Genomic DNA, 25,674 nt, shown 5'->3' on the forward strand with positions numbered 1-25,674 from the left:
CACTTATTTGCACTGTAGTGTCCAGGAAGTGGATCTCTTGTGTGGACTGGTCCAGGCTCAGGTTGAAGGTGGGGTGGGAATTGTTGAAATCAAGGTGGAATTCTTCAAGGGCCTCCTTCCCATGGGTCCATATGATGAAGATGTCATCAATGTAGCATAAGTAGAGGAGGGGCGCTAGGAAGCATTGTTCTAAGTCAGCCATAAAAATGTTAGCATACTATGGGGCCATGAGGGTACCCATAGCAGTGCTGCTGACTTGAAGGTATAGGTTGTCCCTAAATCTGAAATGGTTATGGGTGAGGACAAAGTCACAAAGCTCAGCCACTAGGTGTTCTGTGGCCTCATCAGGGATACTGTTCTTGACAGCTTGTAGTCCATCCTCTTGTGGAATATTGGTGTAAAGAGCTTCTACATCTATGGTGGCCAGGATGGTGTTTTCAGGAAGATCACGAATGCATTGTAGTTTCCTCAGGAAGTTGGTGGTGTCTTGAAGATAGCTGGGAGTGCTGGTAGCGTAGGGTCTGAGGAGAAAGTCCAAATAGCCAGATAATCCTGCTGTAAGAGTGCCAGTGCCTGAGATGTTGGGGCGCCCAGGGTTTCCAGGTTTGCGGATCTTGCGTAGCAGAATACCCCTGGTCGGGGCTCTAGGGGTGTGTCCATATAGATTTGTTACTGTGTGGTAGGTAGTTTCTTGAGCAGATGGTGTAGGTTTTTTTGGTACTCCTCAATGGGATCGGAGGATAGTGGCCCGTAGAATGTGGTGTTGGAGAGTTGCCTTGTGGCCTCCTGTTCATAATCCCACCAGTTCATTATGACTGCAGAACCTCCTTTGTCAACTCCTTTGATTATAATGCCTGAGCTGTTTCTGAGGCTGTGGATGGCATTGCTTTCTGTACAGCTGAGGTTATGAGGCAAGTGATGCTGTTTGTTCACAATTTCAGCCAGTGCACGTCTGCGGAAGCACTCTATGTAGAAATCCAGTCTGTCATTTCGACCATCAGGATGAATCCATGCAGAATTCTTCTTCTTGTAGTGTTGGTAGGAGTGTTCCCGTGAGTCAGTGCACTGTTCAGTAGTGTGTTGACAATATTCCTTGAGTCAGAGACGACGAAAATAGGGTTCCAGATTACCGCAAAACTGTATCATGGTCGTGGGGATGGTGGGGCAAAAAGAGAGTCCCCGAGATAGGACAGACGCTTCTGCTGGGCAAAGTGTGTGGTTGGATAGATTAACAATATTGTTGGGTGAGGCAAGGGTACCACTATTGTAGCCCCCATGGCAAGTAGGAGTTTAGATAGTTTACTGTGCTTTTTCCTCTGTAGAGAAGTGAAGTGTGCATGGTAAATAATTTGTATCATTTTTGTAAAGTCCAGCCACGTGGTAGTTTGTGTGGAAGGTTGGGATTGTATGAGAGTCTCCAGTTCTGAGACCTCATGCTTGACCTTCTGCTGTCTGCTGTACAGGATGCTGATCAGGTGGTTCCTCAGTTTCTTTGAGAGTGTGTGGCACAGTCTCTCACCATAGTCAGTGTAGTATGTTGATTGCAATGGATTTTTTACCTTCAGTCCATTTGGTATGATGTCCATCTGTTTGTACTTGGAGAGGAAGATGATGTCTGTCTATATCTGTGTGAGTTTTTTGATGAGATTGATGGATTTCTACTTCATACAGCTAAATTCAGTGCCGTACAGAACTAAAATTCATTTGCAAATGTAACAACATTCATTTGGGCTTGAATAAGGACTGGGAGTGGCTGGCTCACTACAAAAGCAACTTTCCCTCTCCTGGCATTGATACCACCTCATGAGTTATTGGGGGAGTGGACTACATCCACCCTGATTGAATTGGCCCTGTCAACACTAGTTCTTCACTTGTTAGGTAACTCCCTTCTCTTCATATGTCAGTATAATAATGCCTACATCTGTAATTTTCACTCATGCATCTGAAGAAGTGGTGTTTTACCCACAGAAGCTTATTCTCAAATAAATCTGTTAGTCTTTAAGTTGCCACCAGACTCCTTGTTGTTTTTGTGGGTACAGACTAACAGGGCTACCCCCTGATACTTGACACCGTGCAAGGCACAGAATTTAGCCATATGATAGATTTAAAAAAGCAGTATCTTGAATTGCACCTCAAAGTGCAGATTGTTCATTGTATGTGCAAGGACAGATCTTCAGTTGTTGTAAAGCAGCATAGCTCCATTTATTTTAGTAGAGTTATGATGATTTAAGCCAGGTGAGGAACTGGCCCAGTGATGTAAGTAGGCTTGAGCTGCTTTACACCAGATGTTCATCTGCCCATGAGTGGTTTACACTGGCAGAGCTACCAAGGAGATGATAAATCCTTCATTAGCGTTGATTTCCAAAAGTAATCTCTGGAAAACGCCTTCTGCCAATCCAGTGATAGATAGATAGATAGATAGATAGATAGATAGATAGATAGATAGATAGATAGATAGATAGATAGATAGATGTGTAGTCCATTGGCTTCTTCATTGCCAAGAGTTTATCCCCCTAGAGCATTCCCGTTTAATCATATTACATTTGTTAATTTCTGTTTCTATTTTTACAGCTCACATATTTGAGGAATAAATGTCAATGGAAAATCAAACAGCGTTGAACTACTTTATTCTCTCAGGACTCTCCAGTGATCCACAGCTCCAAATTTTCCTCTTCCTAGTGTTTTTAGCTATTTATTTAATCACCCTATTGGGGAACATGGTGATCATGCTGATGATAAGGGCTGATCCTTGCCTCAGCACACCCATGTACTTTTTTTTGTTCCATTTATCCCTCTCAGATATCTCTTATTCTTCAGTCACAGTCCCTATGATGCTTGTGAATTTCCTAGTACAGGTGAAAAGAATTTCTGTCAATGGCTGCATTGCCCAGATCTTCTTTAGTCTCATGGCTGGTTGTAGTGAAGTATTCATTCTGGCAGCAATGGCTCATGACCGATATGAGGCTATATGTAACCCACTGCATTATATGAGGATTATGAACAAATATGTCTGCAGTCAGCTGGTGATTGGTGCATGGATTGTGGGGTTTATATATGCATTGATAAACACTCTTCCCTTATTAAATGCACATTTCTGTGGGCCCAACAAAATCAACCATTTCAGCTGTGAGCCTCCTCCAGTATTAGACCTATCCTGCACTGACACCTTCACCAATAAACTGTTGCTTCATACCTCTGCAATGTTGGTAGGACTCATCACCTTCTCTTTTAACCTAGTCTCCTACATTCACATCATCTCCACCATCCTGAGGATACGCTCTGCGGAGGGCAGGCGTAAAGCCTTCTCCACCTGCAGCTCCCACCTGATTGTTGTTGTTTTATTCTACAGCACTGGGTTGTTCAGGTATCTGAGACCCAACTCAGCATCCTTGGAGGTTTTGGACAGACTGTTTTCCATCCAGTACAGCATCTTAACGCCCATGTTAAACCCCATCATCTACAGCCTGAAAAACAGGGAAGTGCAGGCAGCTCTGGGGAAAATATCAGGGAAATTCAGATTCCTCAAGTAATATTAGTCTTGATAATTGAATCTATGATAAAGATAGGTGGAAGAAATGTCAGCCAGTGGTTGGCAATATTCTGACTTCTTGCAGTACATAATGATGTAGCAGCAGTGATTTATGAGTACTGAATGTTGACTTGGTTATTGAAATGCCTACTATATGTCTTTTCAGGGTTTACCCAACGGTGTTGCTGGGAAAGAAGCAGAAAGGCAAAGCAATGACTAATGATAAGACTACTTTCAGCAAACACTTGGGGGTTATTGCAGAACAATGGGAGAACCATTGGACCTGAGGACACAGGTTCAATCTCCTGTTGAGCCCACCATACTAGGTTTGGACTAGCAGGGCCCCAAAACCCAGAAACTGATCAGACAAAGGAATGCTGCTGGATATAAAGGCACTTTTTCTGTGTGTGTGAAGAAAGTAGACCTTCCTAAGCTTCTTTCACGGGTTGGTGAGCCTTTAGGTAAGATAGACACGCATGTAGGTTGTTTGTTGTTTTACAATCCCTTTTTTGTTTCTCTTATGTTATGCTTTATTCCTAATGTTAAGATCAAAAACTACTTTGTTTTAACAAGGTTGTCTGGTCCCTGTATTCTCTCTGTTCACAAGCTCCCAAAAGGAAGAACCACAAATGCTGTACCCTGCTGGACCTGTTGGGTAAATACCACTAATACACAGAGTGCTGTAGCCCAGGGATTGGTCTAAGAGTAGGAGAGCTGAATGATTCTACCCCAGGAGAGGTTAAGGCCTGGCCCCTGAAGTAGTGTACTCAGAGAAACCAGATAGGGGACAGAGCTGAAGCTACTCATGTAATCATGACACTTGGAATTTGTGCTTATGTGCTTTTGTGTAATTGTGTTTTCTTTCTTTCTTTCTTTCTTTCTTTCTTTCTTTCTTTCTTTCTTTCTTTCTTTCTTTCTTTCTTTCTTTCTTTCTTTCTTTAATTTGAACCAGCAGAAAAATGCCATCCTACCCAAAATCTCGTTTCTGGATCTCAGTCACGTATGGGTGTAACAGTCTGTATCCCTATATTCACTCTTTTTATAAAACTGTAATGGATTTTGTAGAAAGTATGCCTTGTGAGATATCATTTGAAAACTCACAATTTGCTGATCATTATTGTCCTGGTAAAATATGTGTGGAAACATTTTATGTAAAGTTAAAATATTCTACTGTATAACATTACTGACACATGTTCCAAGTTTAGAAAAGCAGGCACAAACCAATTCCTCAAAGGCAAAAAACAAACTGACGCCTCAGCCTGGTGTCAACAAAATTAAATAGACTATCACCTGGTTAAGTGGCCATTCTTTGGCAGAAAAAAAGATGTGAGGAGAAATCCCCATTTTGACAAAGAGGCATCTGGAGGTTCCCATCCCCATAGACCTTCTGTCCACTGAAGCTCATCTGGAGATTATTTTCAAAGAAAAAGTGAACTATAAGAAGGGGAATAGATGCCCCAAAATGTCCTTTCTTTCTGCCCATGGCATCAACAAAACCTGAAGTACAAGGAAATTCACACTGAACTGGGGGAGGGGTCTTGGCTGAAAAGATTCCAGCCAGTAAGCCTGCTGAAACATGTGATGAGAGAGACCTTTGCTTCAAATTCATTTAGCTTGTTTGGTTAGGTGTTAATTGTGTTTTACCTCTTATTTTCGTGTAACGGATTCTGACTTTTATGCCTCATTATTTGTAATCACTTAAAATCTATCTGTAGTTAATAAACTTGTTCTATTTTTTGTATTGAATCCAGTGTGTGTTTGTATTGAAGTGTTTGGGGAACTCCATTTGAGATAAGAAGGTTTGTGTAGATAATTTTCTGTTAATGAAATAACGGATTTATATAAGCTTGTATTGTCCAGAAGGGTGCTGGGGAGTACAAGATGCACATTTCTGGGGGGAAGTCTGAGACTGGGAGTTTGCTTGTTTTGCTCTGCAGTGTAATTCATGAGTGGCTGGGTATAGCACTCATACAGGATAGCTGGGATGATTTACCTGCTGGCGGCTGTGTGTGAGCAGACCAGGAGTAGTTGCTCTCAGAGCAAAGCAGTGTAAAAGGCACCCCAGGTTGGAGAATTGAGGGGACACAGCTGTCCCTCAGTCCAGATTGTATTCTGGGTAATGGCACAATGGAATTTACCTAGTATATCATTTTGCAGTGAGCACAAAGTAAATAAATCACCTACATAATATCGCATGGACCTCAAACATCTATAAAGACCCATAGTTTTTTAAATGTGCTCTTGAGGCCAACAGATATTTTTGTTAAAGGGGAATGATTAATATTAGGAGTTCAGTTATGGGAGAAGAAGCAGGGAGACTTTCTTTTCTACCAAAGGGGCTGCAACTTGGATGCTTCTGTTGACAAAAGCAACACAGAAAATGAAAATAGGTCAGACTGGCCTTTTTTTCCATGGAAAATTTCAATGAAAAAATGTTTTATTGAAATTTTCCATGAAAAGATTAAACTTTTTTGCTGAAAAAGAAGACACAAACAAAAAAACCCACAAAATGTCTGAGCTGAAAAATGAAATATTTCAGCCAAAATACAGAATTATCCAACCAAAAATGAAAATATTTTGGCTGAAAATCATTATGGAATTTGTCATGCTGGTGCCTCATGCTTCAATTATTCTCCAGGGACCAGGCTTTCTTGTAAAACTTCATTTCCCCTAATGCACCACAATCTCCCCTGTTGGAGACTGGAGGAGTTTGCATCATAGGGGTCCCTTGGGTCCCTTGTCATGATGCCTCATTGGAAATGTAGTCCAGCTGGGGTATCCAGCCTGTAAAGAAGAATGGGGTCATGAGGAAATGGAGCTACAACTACCATGAGGTATTATGACAGGATATCCAAATTGAAATATATGCATTTTTTTGTTTGGAGGCCTTTCGTTTTTCAACAAAAAGTGAAAATTTCCATGGACAGGCGACACTTTTCATGAACAATTTGTTTTAATTGAAAATTCAATTTTCCACTGAATACAAATGTCAATGAAAAATGTTTAACCAGCTCTAGAAGTCTCTAGGAATCTTGGTAGACTCCAAGCCATATGGGGATTTGTATGGCTAAACAAACACCAGAAATGTTACCTGGGATACAATAGGCAGCTGGAGGAATTTGTGGAGCACTGGCATCATGTAAATGCAGTGAGATGTCCTGCTAAAGGCATATCATATGGTGCCAGATAAAGACCACACTGCTCACGAGAGGCACCTTTTTCAATCTCTCTTCTTGGGAATGGAACTGCGGGGGTGGAGGGTGGGGGAGACAGTCCCACTGATTCCACAGACCTACTTACGGAGTAAGTAGTTATTCAATATGAGTAAGGATACCAGAATTGGGCTTATCCCACCCACACACTTGGTTAAATGAGTTTGGACATTGACTTCAGTAGAGCTAGGATTTCAACAACTGACTTTCAAATGCTTAATTAAAAGTAAGTCATTTTTCTGTGTACACAGTGTACTAAACATTTAGATTTCTCTGGAGTCTGTGTCCCCAGGGCTTGTGTCTAATTATAAAGGCTACCTATCAACTCTACTAATTAGTTCATCTGAGTTAAATGGCATTTTGTAAAAAAAACAAGGAACATGGATGGCCAGTAACTTAATCTCACCCTCTAATATGCTCACCTGCTCTATAGATTTTTCTCACAGACATACAGCCAAGTCCAGAAAACCAGCCTATTTGAAAACTTCCAGCATTTCATGAAGAAGCTCCAACCCCCTCCAAGATCTGACAGATGTCCCCCAACTTAGTGCCCGAAAAGGTGAGTGTCTTTTAAACTGGAGATTATTAAATTTAAAGAAGAAGGAAATTTTTGAGTGTCTGCCAGACTATTCCACAAACACTCACAAAAATCAGGATTGCTTCAGGAATGGTCTGCTAGAAAAGAGGTTATTGGCTGGATTCTCATACTGCTTTTGCACCAATGACATCAGTAGAGTGACACTTGATTTACACCAGTGGGGGTGGAAGGAAAACTGGGCTCATTGATTCCAGTGGAGTTACTCCTGACTTATACCGGGGTACGAGAGGGGAGAATTAAGACTAGGGTGAGTGAAAAATGTCAACATCATATCCAGCATGTATATTCCATTGTCCAAATGGATATTAAAAGGAAGGTGAATATTTAATTACGCATTTATTTTTGCTCCCTGACCATCTGGACAATATGTCCCACACTTGGAGTAAATATAGAGATGCCAGGAGGAAATATGATATATCTACTACATGAGAACATGTGTCACTACTAGGTCTCTTATGGGTGTGTTCCATCCTCAAAGTGCTCTACAAAGACCCATTTAATTCATGGAGCACAGATCAGGGACATGTCTGGAGCTGGAAAGGTAACCTAAGTCATCTGACACACAGTCTGGTGCCTGGTCCACTAGACAAATTTGACCATTTAATAGCCAGTGATGGAACAGTAGCATTTTGTTTTGTTTCTGATGCATTCAGTGGCCCACAATGAATCTGTGTGGAAATGTTATAATATCCCAGCTGAATGGGAATAGATCTGTTTCTTCAAGGGGGAGAATGGACACCTTTGAAAATCCATGCATTAATTTTGGCCATGAGAAGGCTGTGTTCAGTTTGAAGTCTTCAGTAAGAAGAAAGGAAAATCATGTAAGATTAGCAATTCTACTCATCTGATTTTAGGTTCCCCAAGCCCCACTCCCTCCCCCAAAAGTCCACAAATATGTTGGTGGGGAGAACTGGTTCAAAAATCCAAATGTAGTTTAATGTTACATTTTGAAACTTTGAACTAGAAAACGGGGCTGCTAACAGGGAGTTTCACAAGAGAGATCTCCAGGTGAAGGAGGAGCAAATACGGGACCCTTGGGGTAAGTGGCTGTCTGTAGTGTGTGTTTGTGTTTGGGGGTTACTTCCTATGTGCTGAGCTTGTGTTTGTCTGTCTGTCTGTTTGTTTGTTTGAAGGACCGTGTGCTGTGGCTGGCAGTTGGAAGCTGTGAGCTTCAAAGTAAGGTTTGAAAGCTAAAAGTCACTGTTAATTGGCTGTGCGTTGGTAAGCGGTCAGGTCTACCAAGAAGGCCAGGGCTTTATAAAGCAGTGAGCAAGCGACCAGGGAGCTTTGTGACCATGGCTACTAACAGGGAGTTTCACAAGGGAGTTGGGAAGGGGAGTGGGAAGGGGGGCAAAGTTCCCTTGCCATTCTTTAAAACCTGTAAACTAAACTATATTCAAAACTTCTTGATTTAAACAAAATCCTTCATTTACCTAGGTAGCTGTAGGAGAGAATGCAGGCAGAAGCCTAGCAGCAGAGTGGGGGCTATCCAGTTTATTGCGGTGAGTGCAGCATGTATGATTACCTGCCCCGTGGGTGGGTGGCTTATGTGTGCAAGCAGTGCAAGGAGCTCCTGGCCCTCAGAGACCACGTATGGGCTTTGGAGGCCTGGGTGGCAGAAGAGGAGGAGCTAAGGGAGGCAGAGAGGTAAGTTGATGAGGCTTTCTGGGACATGGTAGATTTGTCCCACCTCCGGTCAGACAGCCCCTGCACTGTTGAGGAGAATGAAAGGCCCAGGGAAGTAGAGCAGTCAATGGGAGCAGATGGAAAGCTTCCCATAGTTGGGACCCACCTTCCAGATGATGATGGGGTATCCTCTCGCACTGAGGTTACCTCTCTGGGGGAGAGAACTCCAGTCACTAGAAAAAGGCAGGTGTTAATAACGGGAGATTCGATCGTTAGAAACATAAATAGATGGGATTGGGATGACAGGGAGAACTGCATGGTGCCGTGCCTACCTGGTGCGATGGTTGCGGATCTCTCGAGGCATCTAGACAGACTTATGTGTAGTGCTGGGGAGGAGCCAGTGGTTGTGGTACATATAGGTACCAATGGCATAGGGAAGAGTAGGAGAGATGTCCTGGAGGCCAAATTTAGGCTGCTAGGGAAGAGACTGAAATCCAGGACCTCTATGGTGGAATTCTCAGAAAAGCTTCCAGTTCCATGCACAGGACCAGGAAGGCAGAGCTTCAGAGTCTCAATGCATGGATGAGACAATGGTGTAGAGAGGAGGGTTTAGATTTATTAGGAACTGGAGAAACTTCTGGAATGGGGGAAGCCTATACAGGAGAGATGGGATCCACCTAAACCAAAGTGGAACCAGACTGCTGGCACTTTACATTAAAAAGGTTGCAGAACAGTTTTTAAACTAAGAGATGCGGGAAAGCTGATTGCTGCAGAAGAGTGTATGGATCGGACAGAGACTTCTCTTAGGGTACATCTACACTACAGCGGGGAGTCGATTTAAGATACGCAAATTCAGCTACGTGAATAGCGTAGCTGAATTCGACGTATTGCAGCCGACTTACTCCATTGTGAGGACGGCGGCAAAATCGACTTCTGCCGCTTTTTGTCGGCGGCGCTTACTACCACCTCCGCTGGTGGAGTTAGAGCGCCGATTCGGGGATCGATTGTCGCGTCCCGTAAATCGATCCCCGATGGGTCGATTTCTACCCGCCGATTCAGGCGGGTAGTATAGACCAGACCTTAGAGGAGAGTCTATTGATAGAGATTCTCTAGGTTATAGTGAGGAGGAGAGGATGGAAGAGGATAAAGTATGGGCCAGATCAGATGAGAAACATTTACATAAAAAAGAATCTGACACATCAGAGAAGGGCAGACAAATAAACAGTGATAAGTTTTTAAAGTGCTTGTACACAAATGCTAGAAGTCTAAATAATAAAATGGGTGAACTAGAGTGTCTCGTGTTAAAGGAGGATATTGATATAATAGGCATTATAAAAACCTGATGGAGTGAGGACAATCAATGGGACACAATCATTCCAGGGTACAAAATATATCGGAAGGACAGAACAGGTCCTGTGGTGGGGGGGGGGGGGGGGGAGAAAATGTAGAATCAAATGAAGTAAAAATCTTAAGTGAATCCACATGTTCCATAGAATCTCTATGGATAGTCATTTCATGTTCTAATAAGAATATAACATTAGGAATCTATTATCGACCACCTGACCAGGACAGTGATAGTGACAATGAAATGCTGAGGGAGATTAGAGAGGCTATTAAAATTAAAAATTCAATAATAGTGGGGAATTTCAATTATCCTCATATTATCTGGAAACATGTAACCTGAGGACGAAATGCAGAGACAAAATTTCTCAATACTTTAAATGACTGCTTCTTGGAGCAGCTGGTACGGGAACCCACAAGGGGAGAGGCAATTCTCAATTTAGTCCTGAGTGGAGCACAGGATCTGGTCCAAGAGATAACTATAACAGGACCGCTTGGAAATAGTGACTATAATATAATAACTTTTAACATTCCTCTGGTGGGAAGAACATCTCAACAGCCCAACACTGTGGCACTTAATTTCAGAAAGGGGAACTATGAAAAAATGAGGGGGTTAGTTAAACAGAAATTAAAATGTACGGTGACTAGAGTGAAATTCCTGCAAGCTGCATGGACACTTTTTAAAGACATTATAATAAAGGCTTGACTTAAATGTATACCCCAAATTAAAAAACACAGTAAAAGAACTAAAAAAGAGCCACTGTGGCTTAACAACCATGTAAAAGAAGCAGTGAGAGATAAAAAGGCATCTTTTAAAAAGTGGAAGTCAAATCCTAGTGAGGTAAATAGTAAGGAGCTTAAACACTGCCAGATTAAGTGTAAAAATATAATAAGAAAAGTCAAAAAGGACTTTGACGAACAGCTAGCCAAAAACTCAAAAGGTAATAACAAAATGTTTTTTAAGTACCTCAGAAGCAGGAAGCTTGCTAAACAACCAGTGGGGCCCCTGGACGATCGAGATAGAAAAGGAGTGCTTAAAGATGATAAAGTCATTGTGGAGAAACTAAATGAATTCTTTGCTTCAGTCTTCACGGCTGAGGATGTTAGGGAGATTCCCAAACCTGAGCCGTATTTTGTAGGTGACAAATCTGAGGAATTGTCACAGATTGAAGTGTCACTAGAGGAGGTTTTGCAATTAATTGATAAACTTAACAGTAACAAGTCACCAGGACCAGATGCCATTCACCCAAGAGTTCTGAAAGAAATCAAATGTGAAATTGCGGAACTACTAACTATGGTTTGTAACCTGTCCTTTCAATCAGCTTCTATACCAAATGACTGGAGGACACTAATGTGATGCCAATTTTTAAAAATGGCTCCAGAGGTGATCCCGGCAATTACAGGCTGTTAAGCCTGACTTCAGTACCAGGCAAACTGGTTGAAACTATAGTAAAGGACAAAATTGTCAGACACATAGATAAACACAAATTGTTAGGAAAAAGTCAACATGGTTTTTGTGAAGGGAAATTGTACCTCACCAAACTACTACAATGCTTTGAGGGGGTCAACAAGCATGTGGAACTTGGGATCCAGTGGACATAGTGTACTTAGATTTCCAGAAAACCTTTGACAATGTCCCTCACCAAAGGTTCTTATGTAAATTAAGTTGTCATGGGATAAGAGGGAAGATCCTTTCATGGATTGAAAACTAGTTAAAAGACAGGGAACAAAGGTAGGAATAAATGGTAAATTTTCAGAATGGAGAGGGGTAACTAGTGGTATTCCCCAAGGGTCAGTTCTAGGACCAATCCTATTCAACTTATTCATAAATGATCTGGAGAAAGGGGTAAAAACTGAGGTGGCAAAGTTTGCAGATGATACTAAACTGCCTAAGGTAGTTAAGACCAAAGCAGATTGTGAAGAACTTCAAAAAGATCTCACAAAACTAAGTGATTGAGCAACAAAATGTCAAATGAAATTTAATGTGGATAAATGTAAGGTAATGCACACTGGAAAAAATAACCCCAAGTATACATACAATATGATGGGGGCTAATTTAGCTACAACTAATCAGGAAAAAGATCTTGGAGTCATCGTGGATAGTTCTCTGAAGACATCCACGCAATGTGCTGTGGCAGTCAAAAAGCAAACAGGATGTTAGGAATCATTAAAAAAGGGATAGAGAATAAGATGGAGAATATCTTACTGCCCTTATATAAATCCATGGTACGCCCACATCTTGAATACTGCGTACAGCTGTGGTCTCCTCATCTTAAAAAAAGACATACTGGCATTAGAAAAGGTTCAGAGAAGGGCAATTAAAATGATTAGGCATTTGGAACAGGTCCCATATGAGGAGAGATTAAAGAGGCTAGGACTTTTCAGCTTGGAAAAGAGGAAACTAAGGGGGGATATGATAGAGGTATATAAAATTGTGAGTGGTGTGGAGAAAGTGAATAAGGGAAAGTTATTTACTTGCTCCCATAATATAAGCACTAGGGACCACCAAATGAAATTAATGGGCAGCAGGTTTAAAACAAATAAAAGAAAGTTCTTCACACAGCGCACAATCAACTTGTGGAACTCCTTGCCTGAGGAGGTTGTGAAGGCCAGGACTATAACAGCATTTAAAAGAGAACTGGATAAATTCACAGAGGTTAAGTCCTATTAATGGCTATTAGCCAGGATGAGTAAGGAATGGTGTCCCTAGCCTCTTCTGTCAGAGGGTGGTGATGGACAGCAGGAGAACGATCACTTGATCATTACCTGTTAGGTTCACTTCCTCTGGGACACTTGGCATTGGCCACTGTCAGTAGACAGGATGCTGGGCTGCATGGACCTTTGGTCTGACCCAGTATGGACATTCTTATGTTCTTATGATATGGAAAAAATTTCCAATTTTATGACATTTTTCACAATATTTGTTCTTATATGTTTAATGGATCCCTAGAGTTTAAGTCCTGAAGGGACCATTAGATCATCTAGTCTGACCTCCTGTATATCACAAGTCATTAAATTTCACCCCGTTACCCAACAACTTGTGTTTGGCTAAAGCTCAATCTCTGGCTAGGCATCTAGTCTGAATATGAAGACTCAAGACACCTAGGCTGTATCTACACTAGAAACATGACAGTGACACAGTGGCAGAGCTGCAGCTGGGATGCTTTAGTGGTGTAGTGTACACGCTTACCAAAGCAATGGCAAGGAGTCTTCCATCACTGTAGTGAATTTGCCTCTCTGAGAGACAGTAGCTAGGTCTATGGAACAGTTCTTCTGACCTAGCGGTGTCTATACCAGGGCTTAGGTTGAATTAACTGCGTTGCACAGGGGTGACATTTTTCACAGCTCTGAGCAATGTAGATTGTTCAACCTAACCCTTTAGTGTAGACTAGCCCAAAGAATCCACCATTTCCTTTAATAGTTTTTTTCCAGTGGTTAATCACCCTCTCTGGCCCAGAGACCCCATGGCAGAGAGTCTCCTTTTCTTTGCAAAAAGTTCTCATCTGAGACCTGTCAAATTCACTATACCAAAAACATCATGTCTTACAGGATATTTTTCCAGGAAGAGTAACATGTTAGTTATCTACAGAAACTTGTCAAACTCATAATTATTGCAAGAGATAGATAGATAGATAGATAGATAGATAGATAGATAGATAGATAATATTTAAAGAATAATTTATTGATATAGAAAGTCTGCTTTATGGACCTGGAGTAGAAATTAGTCGCCAGGAAGTGATGTATCTTAGTGAAGACAACAGCCAAACAATCCAAACCACTTAAAGGTAGGTAAGAAACTCTTCAACAAGGCAGGAGTTTGCTCTGCTTGTGAATAGAAACAAAAGGCTGTTTTCAGTATAATGGACTATAGGGAAAGTCATACACTTCTTCCATACACTGAGGACAACCCCATGTTTCATGAACATTTAGATCCTGGTTATTGAGAAACAAGCCAGCTCTGCAATGGACTGAACATTCTGGGAAATCTACTTCATTATATAGGATGCTTCATTAATGGTAAGTGTAGACCCAGGTTTGTGTTTTCTGATTTTGTTTTCCACTGTGGTCATTTGTTTCCACCACACCCTCTTGTTTCTAGTTAAATCATTAATCCTTCTTAAATAAACCTCGTTTTTGTTTGTTATAAAGCCTCACGGGTGTTGTGAGGGTTACAGGAACACTGGTTTAAGACAAAATTGGTAAACTGAGGTACATTGCACCTCCAGGGGCAGAGGATCTGGAATTTCTCAGAGTAGACAGTGTTAGGAGCAGGATATCACCAAGGAATGATTCAATGGGATTTGGGGATTGAGGTGCACCTAGCATTAGCCTGCCTGTTGACAGAACGGCTGGCATAGCCCGGGGGAGAATGCTTTAGTGATTGAAGATCTGTCAGTGCCCAGGAACTGCCACCCAGCTATCACAAGAAAGACTCACTCTCAGTGGGGAAAGGGAGTTACAAGGTGACTCACAGTCTTGGGTGCCCTGAGAACAGTCACCCCCTATATATTAAAAATGTGGTGCCTACTTTCTAATGTGACTTTGTGTGGCTTCAGCTTCCAGCCATTAGTTCTTGTTCTGCCTCTCTCTGCTAGTTTAAAAAGGCCTTAAGTACTCAGTATTTTCTTCCTCTGAAGGTACTTAAATATGGTAATGAAGTCACCTCTCAGTCTTTTTGATAAGCTCAGCTGACTGGGTTCATTATGTCTTTCTCTGTAAGGCATTATCTCCAGCCCTTGCGGCACTTTCTGTGGCCCTTTTCTGCATCTGCTCCAGTTTTTCAACATCCTTTTAAACTGTGAACATGAGAACTGGATGTGGTATTCCAGTATCAGTCTCATCAGTGCCATATATAGGGGTAAAATCACTTCCCTGCTCTGACTCAGCACGCCCCTGTTTATACATCCAAAGCTGACATTTATCCTGTTTTTTCACCACAGCGTCACACTGGCAGCTCATGTTCGGTAGTTTGTCCACTATGACCACTATATCCTTTTCAGAGTCATTGCTCTCCATGATATAGTCCTCAGTTCTGTAGGTCTAGCCTGCAATCCTTGTTCCTAGTTGTATAGCATTACTTTTGGCTGTATTAAAACACACTTTCTTTGAATTACATCTATTTTAATTATATTCCTACCCTCTAATTATTTATCAGTTTAAATCTTTACTGGACTTTCAATTATTTTGCCCAGGATTTATGTTAGACTAACCAGCCTATGATTGCCTGGTTCAACATACCCTTTTATTCATAATATATATGTATAGTATTTGATAATTTTCATTTACCTCAGCCCCATTTTTCAGTAAACAAAAAATTCAGGTACAGTTCTGATACTGTTTTTAATCATGTTATCTATAAAAATATTGAAACCAGAATGGCATCTCTCCCTCCCTCTCTCTCTCTCTCTCCTCCTCCTCTCTTTCTCTTCCTAAATTTCCTATAACCTATTGCTGAGCTAGTATTTGAACCACCAAATGTCTAACTTCTGTGATTCTATGCATCTCTCAGGTTTCAGGAACAATGGAGACATGGAACAGAACAACCAGACTGTGGTGAGAGAATTCATGTTACTGGGATTCACTAGTCAATGGGTGGTGAAGATGTCCCTATTCCTGGTCTTTCTAATCATCTACACCACATCCCTGATTGCAAATTCCCTCATTGTTGCATTGACACTGCTGGATCCTCAACTCCACACACCTATGTACTTTTTCCTCTGCAACTTGTCCTTCCTGGAGGTCTCCTACACTTCGGTCACTGTCCCAAAGATGCTCTCCAATTTCCTGTCCAGGAGACCCAGCATCACTGTGGGTGGCTGCATTGCTCAATATTACTTCTTCTTCTCTCTAGGGGCCACCGAATGCTTCCTTTTGGCCGCCATGGCCTATGACCGATATTTGGCCATATGTAATCCATTGCAGTACAGCGGTCTCATGAACCACAGGCTCTCTCTCAACCTGGCCATTGCCTGTTGGGTCTGTGGCTTCCTCTCCCCCTTGCTACCTACACTCATGATTTCCAGGCTCCCCTTCTGTGGCCCTGACCAGATAAACCATTTCTTCTGTGATGCAGAACCGCTCTTCCAACTTTCTTGTGCCGACACTTATATCCAGCAAGTGGCCGGATACACACTCACCTCTGTTGTGATCCTGTGCTCCTTCACATTCACCATAGTTTCTTATGTGCACATTGTGGCTGCGCTCCTCAAGATGTCTTCAGGTAAGGAGTGGAAAAAGCCCTTCTCCACCTGTGCATCCCACCTCACTGTGGTTTCCATCTATTATGGGACCATTATTTTCATGTATGTCCGGCCAGGGGTCAATCAGTCATTCAACCTAGGCAAAGTAGTGTCAGTGTTTTACACAGTGGTCACCCCCTTGATAAATCCCATAATTTATAGTCTCAGGAACAGGGAGATTAAAAAGGCTCTGAGAAAATCCCTAATTACCATAGGGCAGCACTAGGGGGCACTGTGCTGCTGTGAGCAGAGTGGGTGGCTCAGTAGACTGCACTTTCCTCTATCCAACAGGTTTTACTCCAATGCCCAGAACAGTATTAGGGGACATTGTACTGCAGTGAGTGGTATGGATGGCTCAGTAGGGAGCGTCCTTCCCCTGGAATAAGTAGAGACCCAAATGGCTGTTAGGAGGGGCCAGTTTTTTCAGGTAAATATGTAGTCCTCCCTCCATTGTCCATTAAAGTTACCATTGTAATTTTTTGCAAGATGTAAAGTTTTACTCTGGGCATCCTAACCAAATTACTGTATCTGCAATTACATTTCACTGAGAATTTCATTTGCACAAAGTTCATCGTGGCTTCACTTTTGATCCTTCTCTGGTCTCTCAGGCTGTACTCCTCTAGTTTACGGCCCTCTTGCCATCACCTGCCCTGCAGTGGGATCCTGTGTGTTAGTATATAGGCCTCTTTGTGAGCCTGGGATAGAATTTTGGATTGACTTTTTGATACTCTTATATCTTATACTATCATGTGTGAACAAAGGACAAAGACACTGTGTGTGTTGCTTCTGCCCAGCCAGATGCATTTCTTAGTATAATGAGAACAGATAATAACAGTTAAAAGTGTTATAGGGTACAGTGGGAGTGTAATTATGAGAATACACTGGAAGGCTGCCTGTCTTCATTCTCAAGCCAAGGTCAAACAACCAGTTAGGAGGGGCAAGAGGGTTGGGGCGGCGGAGACATAAGACACATTAAAAGCCAAAGAAAGGCCTGGACTTGGCCAGAACACACAACCTCACTCCTTACCCCTCCCTCTCTTGGGATACAAAAGAGTTGGACGAAGACCCCAGACACACGACCCTCCAAAATGGAAATGACCATACATAGTAAGGAGTGGGACCGAGGGTGTGCATTGTAGGTATAATTATGTCAGCGAAGGTGGGGGTGGGGGGGCAGATGGGACACTGGGAAACAGCCTTTTCCAAACACAGTATTGTTGAAGGTTTGCTCTAGTTGAGAAAGAATTATTCTGGGGAAGTTCTCTGTACTGCATTGATAAGGGGGTCAGACTAGAAGGCCACAATGGTCCCTTCTGGGCCATGGAATCTATCTATGAATCTTAGGCCTGGTCTACACTAAAAAGTTAGGTCAGCTTAACTACATCTTTCAGTGATGTGAAAAAATTCACTCCCTATGCCATGTCGTTAAGCCAACCTAAGCCCTGGTGTGGACACTACTAGGTCAAAAGAAGAATTCTTCCATCAACCTAGCTACTGCCTCTTGGAGAGGTGGATTTTCTACAGCAATGGAAGATCCCTTCCATAACTGTAATAAGTGTCTACATGACACAGCTGCAACACTATAGCATTTCTAGTGTAGACATACCCAGAATCTCTACAGCAGGACCAAAGCATAACAAGAGAAAATGATGGTAACACAATAATAGGCCTGTACACATCTCTAATGGCTGAGGTAGGTCTAACATATGTCAGAGCCCTTTTCCCTTGAGGCCTGGGGTTCAGTCTGCTCCCCAGTTGTTCCTCATTCACACACCTTGGCCTTCAGAGACTGTTCTTTTATTCACCCAAAAGTTTTTTGCTCCAATTTTTCCATCTTGAATACCTCCTGCGTTGGCTCTCCCATCTCCCCTGCCAAAACAAACAAGATCAACCGAAGTAAAACTTCAAAGTGAATTATACCTGTATTGTCCTATAAGTATCAGTAAATGGGGGAGGGTATCTAAAACTTTGCCCCCTTTCTTGCATACATGTAACTAATCCCTGCTTGAATTAACTCCTTGTAATCATATTGTCCCTTGGGTTAGTGTGTGGGTGGATGGTTGGGATTCATAGATAGATAGATTCCATGGCCCAGTGGCCTTCTAGTCTGAACCCCTTATCAATGCAGTACAGAGAACTTCCCCAGAATAATTCTTTCTCAACTAGAGCAAACCTTCAACAATATTGTGTTTGGAAAAGGCTGTTTCCCAGTGTCCTTTGCTATTCAGGAGGTCAGGCCAGATGATGTGGTGGTCCCTTCTGGCCCTAAACTCGATGACAGTAACACTCAGACAAACTGATGGAACAAATAATATTAATAACATATTACAAGTAGCCCCACATCCTTCTCAAACTGCATATTACTTCCTTCCCTGGACCCTGGTGTAGTATTGCTCTGTGCCTGTAGAATTGGTAAAGCAATCTGGGGAGAAATGTATTAACATATAAATATTCATTTAACAATACCAGCTTTAGCTGAAAATTATCTGGGCAATTGTGGTTTTTTCCTCAGAAGTGGCTACATTTCAGTGGAGGGTAAAACAAGTCTCATATACAGCTCTTTGTATGAATTGCATTATGCAAACATAACTTGGTGTGAAAATGTAAGAAATTAAATAAAAAGCAAACATAAACTCTGTATGTTATTACGATTTTCCATCATTCTATCATGAATAATATAATTAATGGTCATAGTTAAAGCCTAATCCTGAATAGGACAATTATTTGTCCTGGTTCAGATGCTCAGCTGGTGTAACTCAATGTAGCACCATTGAAATCAGTGGGCCAGATTCTAGGATAGTGTAAACTGGTGGTGACTCTGTTGGAGTCAATGGGAACAGCTGACAGAATGTATTCAAAAGTTTGGCCTTTGTGACTCGCACAAGATCACACAAGGATTCTGTGGCAGAGCCAGGAATTTACATGGGACTCCCTGAGTTCCAGCCCAGCATTTTTAAGATAACACCATCCTTCCTCTCTAGCATGACTTCTCTCAAACCAGACGTATCTGTTGCTTGACATTTAAACTGTTACATTCATGTAAGTATCAGTCACACTAGCGTTTGCCAAATTAAACTCTGGAGATATTTGTATCTATGTCTTTTACAAATTCTGTATTCAGACAGCGCTCAGATTCCCAAGGGTTTGCTCTAATAAACTGGAATAAATGCCAGATCTCCGCTTGTATAGTTAGATCTCAGAAAGCAAGAGCTCCCTGTTGAAGATGTATGCAAAACCAAAATCTAAGGTGCAGAAAGGTAGGGTATCGCACACACACACAGGCAAAACAGCAAAAAGCAAGAAGGATGTTCAGATGTCATGGATACGGATGTGGTAGAAGGCCTAGAATAGAATAGAATAGAATAGAATAGACCTTTTGAGTCAACCCTCAGCAGGTGTAAATGGATTCATTTCCTTTTACTGCAATGAAGCTATGCTGATTTATCCCAGTGGGGGATCTGCTAAAGAGTATTTATTTCTCTTTCGGTTTGCCATACATATGAGAGAAAGGGATTGAAATGTAGGCTGGAGACCAATTACACCACAAAATTGACAGATCTAGCTATCTATCTAATTAGTTTCTGTTAGTTTCAAAGTTGCCTATCATTCAGTCAAACCTGGGTTGATAGTCATTGACCTCCATGGCAGTCTGAAGGCTGTAGGGTGTGTGTTTGTGTGTAATGATTCTATGGTGTCCATTCATTTCCTCCTAGACCGTTATCCTGTCATCATAATCAATATCTTTGGATCTCAGTCGGCAAACTGATTTAGTTAAATACTTTATACTTGTGCAAATATCATTGAGAAAGACAAAGGTCCTCAGAGGTTGTAGACTTCAGATTTCAGTGGTTGCTCAGAGCCTAAATACTTTGAGGGTCTGGGCCAAATTACTCATTTCAGGTTTGGGTTGTGTAGGGCTGTCCGGAAAACAATAATTCAGTTTTGTGGGGGGAAAAACGCATTGGGATGAAACCAAGACCTCTCAAAGAGTGTTATGAGAGAGAGAGAGAAAGAGATAGAGAGAGACTGATTCTATAGCCCAATGGTTTATTTATATCTGTGTGTCTGTTTCTCAGTTTGTGAATGTCTATTTGTGTATATGCCTATTTGTGTATTTCTATGTATGTATGTGTTATCATCTTCCATTGGTGTCTATAATGAAGTTACTACTAAAAATAATAAACTTTTAGCATTTAATATTATTAAATTATTGGAGGTGAAGGAGGAAAACAAGAAAGATGAGCAGGAAAGGAAAAGAAATGAAAGGACGGATTAGGAGCTACAGAATTCAATTAGTGTTTTCAGTGGTTAGTTTGATGGAGGAACGACCATGGATGTTCTAAAGGAAAGATTTTAACAGTCCTACTCATACGAAATAGTGCTTCCCTTCATACACAATTCCCTTTACTTCGTTTGGTTTATTCAAAGACCAAGGTACTACTCAGCCTGTCTAAAGGTACCAGTATCTGCCCCCAAATAAGGACTGAGGGCCAGATTTTCTGAGATATTTATTCACTGAATGGTATGGATAGTTGCCAAGTGAGATTTTCACAAGTGCCTAAATGAGTTAGTCATCTAACTCCCAGAATGTTAATTGGAGTTAGGTGCCTAAATCATTTAGGCACTTTTGTAAATTCCACTCAGCATTGATCTGCAGCTTTGGCACCTAACTACCATTGTCAGTACAGTTTTGAGTAAGGTCTGATTGATGACTTCACAATTCAGATCCAAGTAACATGTTTATTGAATTGTGGTACCTCACACTGATGCTTATATTAGAAATTGATCTAAAATGCCAAAAGGCTGAACTGTGAATCTCCTCATCACAGGAGTGAGCAGTTATTTACACGAAGTCAGTGGGTACATTCAGATAAGCCAATGCTTCCCAATGTAAATAAAGAGTCCTGCAACCTGGCATGGTGTTCTGATCTGCAATGGATTCAGAGTTTGAAAGTAACCCTATCTGGGATCTTCATCATATAGACTGAGGAGCCAAACACAACATTCAGATCAGGATATCAATTTCTGGTTAGTCTGATGGTGTTTGGACCTGGGGCTCTGGTCCATCTCTATTTTATATCCATAGGAATATTCTATTTACTACCCAGTGTTGAATCACTCCATTGATCTCGTTCCCTCTTCCCAGATTAACCACTATACAGCCATGGAAAAAGCAAACCAAACCACAGTGAAGGAATTCATCTTCCTGGGATTTAGCAGCCTCCAGAATCTCCAGGTTCTCCTCTTTGTGTTTATTTTGTTCATTTACATGCTGTCGCTCATGGGAAATTTTCTCATCATCGTTGTTGTCCTGGCAGAACCTCTCCTCCATACCCCCATGTACTTCTTCCTGGGGAATCTCTCCTTCCTAGAGATCTGGTACACTTCAATCACTGTGCCCAAACTGCTGGCCAACTTCTTGTCCAGGAGCATCACCATCACAGTAAACGGATGTGTGACTCAGTATTACTTCTTCTTCTCTCTAGGAGCCACTGAATGCTTCCTCCTGGCCGTCATGGCCTACGACCGCTACTTGGCAATCTGCAGCCCACTGCATTACTCTACCATCATGAACCATAGGTTGTGCTTCCACCTCTCCACCAGTTCATGGGTTGGTGGATTCCTCTCCCCACTCTCGCCCACAATTCTAATCTCCCAGCTCTCATTCTGTGGCCCTCAGAAAATCAACCACTTCTTCTGCGACTCAGACCCAATCTTCAAACTGTCCTGCTCTGATACTTACATTCAGGAGGCTATTGGATACACCTGCAGCTCTGTGGTCATCCTGAGCTCCTTCTTGCTCACCATGTCTTCCTACGTCAACATCATAGCCAACATCGTGAAGCTGACATCTGCCAAAGCTCGGAAAAAGACCTTCTCCACTTGTGCCTCTCACCTCACTGTGGTGACCATCTACTATGGGACCATCATCTTCACCTATGTTAGGGCCCCAAGCACATATTCCTTTGGTTTAGGCAAAGTGGTGTCTGTCTTCTATTGTGTTATTACCCCACTGCTAAACCCTCTGATCTATACTCTAAGGAATAAAGATGTGAAAAAAGCCATATGGAAATCTTTTACTAGAATGAGACAGTAATATGGAAGGACCACAGTGCTATCTATGAGGGTGTTAAGTAGAATGTGAAATTGAAGTGGATTTTCAAAATTGCCGGAGTGACTTTTAGGATCCTATGGCCAATGTTCACTGACTTTCAATTGGACTCATGTTCCTAAGTTATTTAAGCATTGCTGAGGGTTTATCAATATATTTTCAATTGGATTTGTGTTCCTAAATCACTGATGTTCTTTTGAAAATCCCAACATTTTATCTTTCAATGGGATAGAAACCATAGTTAGGATTTTGAATGGATCTTAAGAGAACTGTCCACCTAACTCCATTAGGCTCCTTTGAAAATTCCAGGCAGAACTTGACTATTATTTGACAAGTGTTTGCTGTTTACATTGTCAGCTATCTCTCACTCTTACTCATGTTGGGTGGGAACTTACTCCAGAAGAGTCTCATTGTAACTGAAGGGACTTAAAGAGTAAGTTGCTGTTCATTGTGAGTATCCATAGGGATTACCTAGAAACATTCCCCCATCCTTACTCGAGTAAATGATGTATGGTTGTAGTCCTGTCAAAATCTTTTCTCTCTTCTTCTCTTGCTCTCTCAATCAAAATATAGACATATCTATCTATCTGTCTATCAATCTCTTCAGAAAGTGTAATTGCTCATTTTTCTGAAGTGAATCAATATTTTGATGGAGAAATAAAATGCCATTATTTTAATCATCATCATCATCATCATCATCATCAGCAGCAGCAGCAGCAGCTTTGACTGCATAGAGAAGTGGGTTTCATTTCTCTCAAAGCAAGTTGTTAATGGCAGTTTTGCCAGGCCACTTAGATAAACAAGTTGGTGAAAAGTATTTTCCTTCACATTCAGCTCAGAATGTGTTCTAAATAGCAAACAACCATAATAAGAAGCAAATGTATGAGATCCTGGGACTGCTGCCACATGTCCATTCTGCAATGGGTTTAAAATTTGGTCAAGATCACTATGGTCAGGCATCCATCTCTAGCAGTGACAAAACAAGCAAGCAAGCAAGGCTCTACCTAGTAGGCAACAATGAACTCTAGAGCTGACCCTGCAAAGTAACTTGTGATCCAGCTCTCACTGAAGTCACTTAGAGTAAATTGAACCTGGATCAGGGTCTTTGTGGGAGTTTACAAAAGCACATAAATGATTTAGGAGGACAAATGCCATTGGAAGTAGGAGGGATTGTGCCTATAAATGACATAGAGGCTTAAGAAAAATCTCACCCCATCTCAGTTCCCCCTGTCTGTAACATAGAGATAATAGCACTTCCCAACCTTACAGATGGGTTGGGAGAATAAATAGGTTATAGATTCTGAGACACCACATATTACAATAATAGCATAGATAGACAGACAGACTTATGTGGTCCATAGACTTTGTGCTGGTCCTTTGCACTGTGCTGAAAGTCATACACAGACCTTGTGCTCCACTGTTACAAAGTACAGTGATTCATACATCATTATAGTTAACAATGCAATGCTGTTGCAAAAAAATCAAATGCAATTCTAGGCTGCATTAAAAGAGGCATAGCATGCAAGTCACGGGAAATGATAGTACTGCTCTACTCGGCACTGGCTAAGCCTCAACTGGAGTACTGTGTCCAATTCTGGTCACTACTGTATAGAAAGGAAGTAGAGAAACTGGAAAGGATCCAGAGGCAAGCAACAAAAATGATCAAAGGGATGGAATGCAAGCCATATGAGCAAAGGCAGAAGGAACCGGGTATGCTTAGTTTGGAAAAGAGGAGGTTAAGGGGGGACATGATAGTGGTCTTCAAATACTTGAAAGGCTGCCATAAAAAAGATGGAGAAAAATTGTTCTTTCTTGCCACAGGGGGCAGGACAAGAGGCAATGGGTTCAAATTACAGCACAGCAGATTTAGATTAAATCTCAGGAAAAATTTCCTAACTGTAAGAACAGGAGGACAATGAAACAACTGCCTATGGAGGTTGTGGAAGCTCCTTCACTGGAGGTTTTCAAAGGCATCTGGATAGCCATCTGTCTCGGATGGTTTAGACACAACCAATCCCGAATCTTGGCAAGGGGTTAGACGAGATGACCTTTGTGGTCCCTTCTAAACCTATGGTTCTATTATTCTATATCAAGAACAAAGATATGCTTCAATTGAAATCCTATACAAAATATTTCATCCTCATAAACCCTCCTGAGATTGTGGCCATCAGCCTTTACTTCTGCTGTGTAGTTGTAAGATGCTGTCAGCAGGGACTCAACCCTGGATTAATGAATCTAAAAACATTATACTCTCTTGGCTGAGCTGGAAGAATGATCATGTGAGTTGAGAAGTAGACTCATAAATGTCATTCTGCCACTAAAGGGGGCTAAAGAGCTGCATCAAGCTGATGTGAACTACAGTAGTCTTTTCTTAGCCCTCATTTTATTTGGGGAAACAGTTAAATGGGAAATCGGAAAAAATTATATATATTATATGATGAACAGTGTTTGTGGTAATGACTGCAAAATTAATAATCATACTTCATCGCCCAAAATAGCATGTTTGATGCTTGAAGTGTTTCAGTGGTTTTCCTACTCAGGGGCCCACAAGTGGGGTGAACAGGACTGAGGGATGGAGCACATGGCAAGTGGAGCACATGGCAAGAAGACAGGTATCCTACAGTTACAGCCCACAGCATCTGTACCTGTATTCCCCCTCTGTGGTCCAGCAATACAACCAACGTTTAGGTTTCCTCAGCTCCTGACTGAAGGTTTTTTTCAGGCTGCTATTCCCCGTGTACACTGTGTTATTCGTGGAAAGTCCTAAAAGGCTTGTGTCTGCACTCTGCTCTCGCTCCAGAGGCTATAAATAGTGTAATTGCCCATAGTTATAAGTTACCACAGAGCCATTTCACATTTATTGTTCAGGTGAAAGCATTATAGAGGAAACATCTTAAAACAATAAAAGAACCTACACACATATTAATGAGCCTACCAGAGATCACCCCACCTAAACCTCAGGGTCAGGTAGGAGTCAGTCCTTGAAAGTCCACCCATGTGGTGACGACGCAGGAAAG

At 41.7% G+C, this 25,674-nt stretch overlaps 3 protein-coding genes across 3 annotated transcripts; all 3 read left to right on the forward strand.

The window, feature by feature from the left end:
• Positions 1-2,942: 2,942 nt before the first annotated feature.
• Positions 2,943-3,530, forward strand: LOC128846083 (olfactory receptor 5V1-like). The gene has a single exon (XM_054045156.1). The coding sequence runs from the start codon at positions 2,943-2,945 to the stop codon at positions 3,528-3,530; it is 588 nt and encodes a 195-aa protein (XP_053901131.1).
• Positions 3,531-15,835: 12,305 nt separating this feature from the next.
• On the forward strand, positions 15,836-16,771 carry LOC128846084 (olfactory receptor 6F1-like). Its single transcript, XM_054045157.1, has one exon. It carries the CDS (start codon positions 15,836-15,838, stop codon positions 16,769-16,771), a length of 936 nt encoding a protein of 311 aa, XP_053901132.1.
• A 4,938-nt stretch (positions 16,772-21,709) lies between these two features.
• On the forward strand, positions 21,710-22,642 carry LOC128846085 (olfactory receptor 6N1-like). Its single transcript, XM_054045158.1, has one exon. It carries the CDS (start codon positions 21,710-21,712, stop codon positions 22,640-22,642), a length of 933 nt encoding a protein of 310 aa, XP_053901133.1.
• The last annotated feature ends 3,032 nt before the right edge of the window (positions 22,643-25,674 follow it).

The sequence above is a fragment of the Malaclemys terrapin genome, chromosome 12 (assembly GCF_027887155.1).
Source record: "Malaclemys terrapin pileata isolate rMalTer1 chromosome 12, rMalTer1.hap1, whole genome shotgun sequence".
NCBI classification, from domain to species: Eukaryota; Metazoa; Chordata; order Testudines; family Emydidae; genus Malaclemys; species Malaclemys terrapin.

Coding starts and splice junctions, on each gene's coding strand:
- LOC128846085 (XM_054045158.1), top strand. CDS start 21,710: ATGGAAAAAGCAAACCAAACCACAGTGAAGGAATTCATCTTCCTGGGA.
- LOC128846084 (XM_054045157.1), top strand. CDS start 15,836: ATGGAACAGAACAACCAGACTGTGGTGAGAGAATTCATGTTACTGGGA.
- LOC128846083 (XM_054045156.1), top strand. CDS start 2,943: ATGGCTCATGACCGATATGAGGCTATATGTAACCCACTGCATTATATG.